At 50.8% G+C, this 2,779-nt stretch overlaps 1 protein-coding gene across 1 annotated transcript in view; it reads left to right on the top strand.

Annotated features, from left to right (window-relative positions):
- Nucleotides 1-732: 732 nt before the first annotated feature.
- The window catches only part of tsr1 (TSR1 ribosome maturation factor), a 22,201-nt gene continuing 20,154 nt past the window's right edge, over nt 733-2,779 (top strand). The window contains exons 1-3 of the mRNA XM_043718048.1: nt 733-1,044; nt 1,174-1,277; nt 2,069-2,285. Of these exons, the coding sequence (XP_043573983.1) occupies nt 924-1,044; nt 1,174-1,277; nt 2,069-2,285 (442 nt within the window). The 5' untranslated portion in view covers nt 733-923. The remainder of the gene's footprint in view (nt 1,045-1,173; nt 1,278-2,068; nt 2,286-2,779) is intronic.

Below are 2,779 nucleotides of genomic sequence, written 5' to 3'. Positions count from 1 at the left end.
GCCATCGACTGGAGATCATCTGTAACCGCACTGTGACATCTCTTATCCAATGTTGCCTTGTCCCCTCTGGAACAGATCACTGTAGCTCTGATCTGCTAAAATATTAATTTGCTCTTTTCTAGATGTCACTTTTTCCTCTTCATTATGGTCTGCCCATGAATATTTTTAGCCAATACTCACATTTCAACAGTAATTTCCACAAATGGCACTAAAATCCTGGGATACTGGAGGAGAATCTGGACAGAATTGCAGTCTGTCAGTTATACAAACAACAACATATTTTTTTTCAAAAATATTGCAGATGCTGGAATACCTGCCTCAGAATTATTGGCAGGCCTGGTATTTCCAGAATTATCTGACTTTATATTTCAATTTGAAGATCACTAATGGGTCCAGATTTGCAGTCATTTGAACCCTCCCTAACGCTGTTTGCTCTGTGTTTCTGATCATGAACCACTAGATTGATTCCCGCCAAGTCAAGGCTGCTCCTGCCAACCTCCCCCACAAATCGTCCGCTCCTCCAGTATTTGATTCCTGAAGAAGGGCTCATGCCCGAAACGTCGATTCTCCTGTTCCCTGGATGCTGCCTGACCTGCTGCGCTTTTCCAGCAACACATTTCCAGCTCTGATCTCCAGCATCTGCAGTCCTCACTTTCTCTCACTCCTCCAGTATCCCAGGATGCCGCGGGACTGTAGGTCTCCACGAACCATACACTCCTCCAGTATCCCAGGATGCCGTAGGTCTCCGCGAACCATACACTCCTCCAGTATCCCAGGATGCCGTAGGTCACCACGAACCATACACTCCTCCAGTATCCCAGGATGCCGTAGGTCTCCACGAACCATACACTCCTCCAGAATCCCAGGATGCCGCGGGACTGTAGGACTTCTCCTGCTGCCGCCGCAGTGAGCTCTTTGTGAAGATGGCGGGCGGTGGGTGCGTGCAGCAGGAGCGACATCGGCCTGGGGCCTTCAAACAGAACAACAAGGCCCACAAAGCCGGCAGGCACCGCACCAAGGGCTGCCTGGAGCGGGAGCAGAGAGGTGCGGGCGGGGCTGGGGAGCACACGTGGCTGTGGGGGGTGAGGGTTAGGGTGGGGGCTGGGCTGAGGGGTGAGGGTATAATCCCTCTCAGGACTGTGGTTGATCGCTGTGTCTCTGTGTTGGCTCCAGGCAGAGTGAGTGTGAAAGTGAGCACCAAGAAGCTGAAGAAGGACCTGAGGAGACACGATCGGCGGCACCATGCAACTCAGATCCGCCAGCAGAAGAGGGAAGCGGTGAGTGTGTTCTCAATCTTCTGCCTCTGGGTACTCACCCCTCTGTCACCCTTCCAACTATCACCTTTCGGCCTCATCCACACCCTGTCCCCACCCCTACCCCCAATATTTGGGGAAAATGAAATGCACCAATCGACCACACCACCCTGTGGCCCAACATTTCAACTCCCCCTCCCACTCTGCCGAGGACATGGAGGTCCTGGTCCTCCTCCACCGCCGCTCCCTCACCACCAGACGCCTGGAGGAAGAACGCCTCATCTTCCGCCTCGGAACACTTCAACCCCAGGGCATAATGTGGACTTCAACAGTTTCCTCATTTCCCCTTCCCCCACCTCACCCTAGCTCCAAACTTCCAGCTCAGCACTGTCCCCATGACTTGTCCGGACTTGTCCTACCTGCCTATCTCCTTTTCCACCTATCCACTCCCAGGCTCTTCGCTTGTATTCCTGATGAAAGGCTTTTGCCCGAAATGTTGATTTTACTGCTCGGATGATGCCTGAACTGCTGTGCTTTTCCAGCACCACTCTAATCTAGACTCTTGTTTTCCAGCATTTGCAGTCATTGTTTTTACCCACTGAAAATTAAATAAAACAAAGTGCTGCGCATGCTGGAAATCTGAAACAAAGTACTGGAGAAATTTAGTAGGTGTGTTCGGCAACATCTGTGGATTTTGTGCTTGAACTGCCTCTCCCCATTCCCAGATTGAGTCATACACACAGCTAAAGGCTGGAAAATGAGTTGTATTTATGAGCTACAAAGAGGTGACCTTTCTGACCCATGTTCTGTTCTAGGTGCTCGCAGAGAAGAGGAGTCTGGGCACTAAAGAGGGTCCCCCCCATCTGGTGGGTGTCATCGTCTTGCACTCTGGTACAAGTGGCGAAGATGTCATGAGACTAATTCGGAGTGACGAGACCTCAAGTGTGTACGACCTCGGCAGAAGTGGTGAACGATTTGGCTTGATTTGCCCCAGGTTCAAACAGAGATTCAGCTTCATCCGAGTAAATTCAGGTCAGTGGCAGAGAATTCCTAAAGAGTAATCTCGGCCGATTCATGGTGCCAACATTCTCAGCATTTCATTCATGTGTCTGTGCTATAGTTAGAGAGTGGTAACCCAGCCATTACACATGTTGAACTCCCTAGTGGTGTCATGCAGTCTCAAATGGATAGAACATAGAACAATACAGCACAGAACAGGCCCTTCGGCCCACGATGTTGTGCCGAACATTTGTCCTAGCTTAAACACCCATCCATGTACCTATCCAATTGCCGCTTAAAGGTCACCAAAGATTCTGACTCTACCACTCCCACAGGCAGCGCATTCCATGCCCCCACCACTCTCTGGGTAAAGAACCCACCCCCGACATCTCCCCGATACCTTCCACCCTTCACCTTAAATTTATGTCCCCTTGTAACACTCTGTTGTACCCGAGGAAAAAGTTTCTGACTGTCTACTCCACTCCACTCGGTGCTCCCTGCCACACTCCACACTAATCTCCCTGGCC

This window comes from Chiloscyllium plagiosum, chromosome 28 (assembly GCF_004010195.1).
Source record: "Chiloscyllium plagiosum isolate BGI_BamShark_2017 chromosome 28, ASM401019v2, whole genome shotgun sequence".
Taxonomy (NCBI): domain Eukaryota; kingdom Metazoa; phylum Chordata; class Chondrichthyes; order Orectolobiformes; family Hemiscylliidae; genus Chiloscyllium; species Chiloscyllium plagiosum.
The sequence above is the reverse complement of the archived record's forward strand: the minus strand, read 5'-3'. Positions and strand labels throughout refer to the sequence as shown.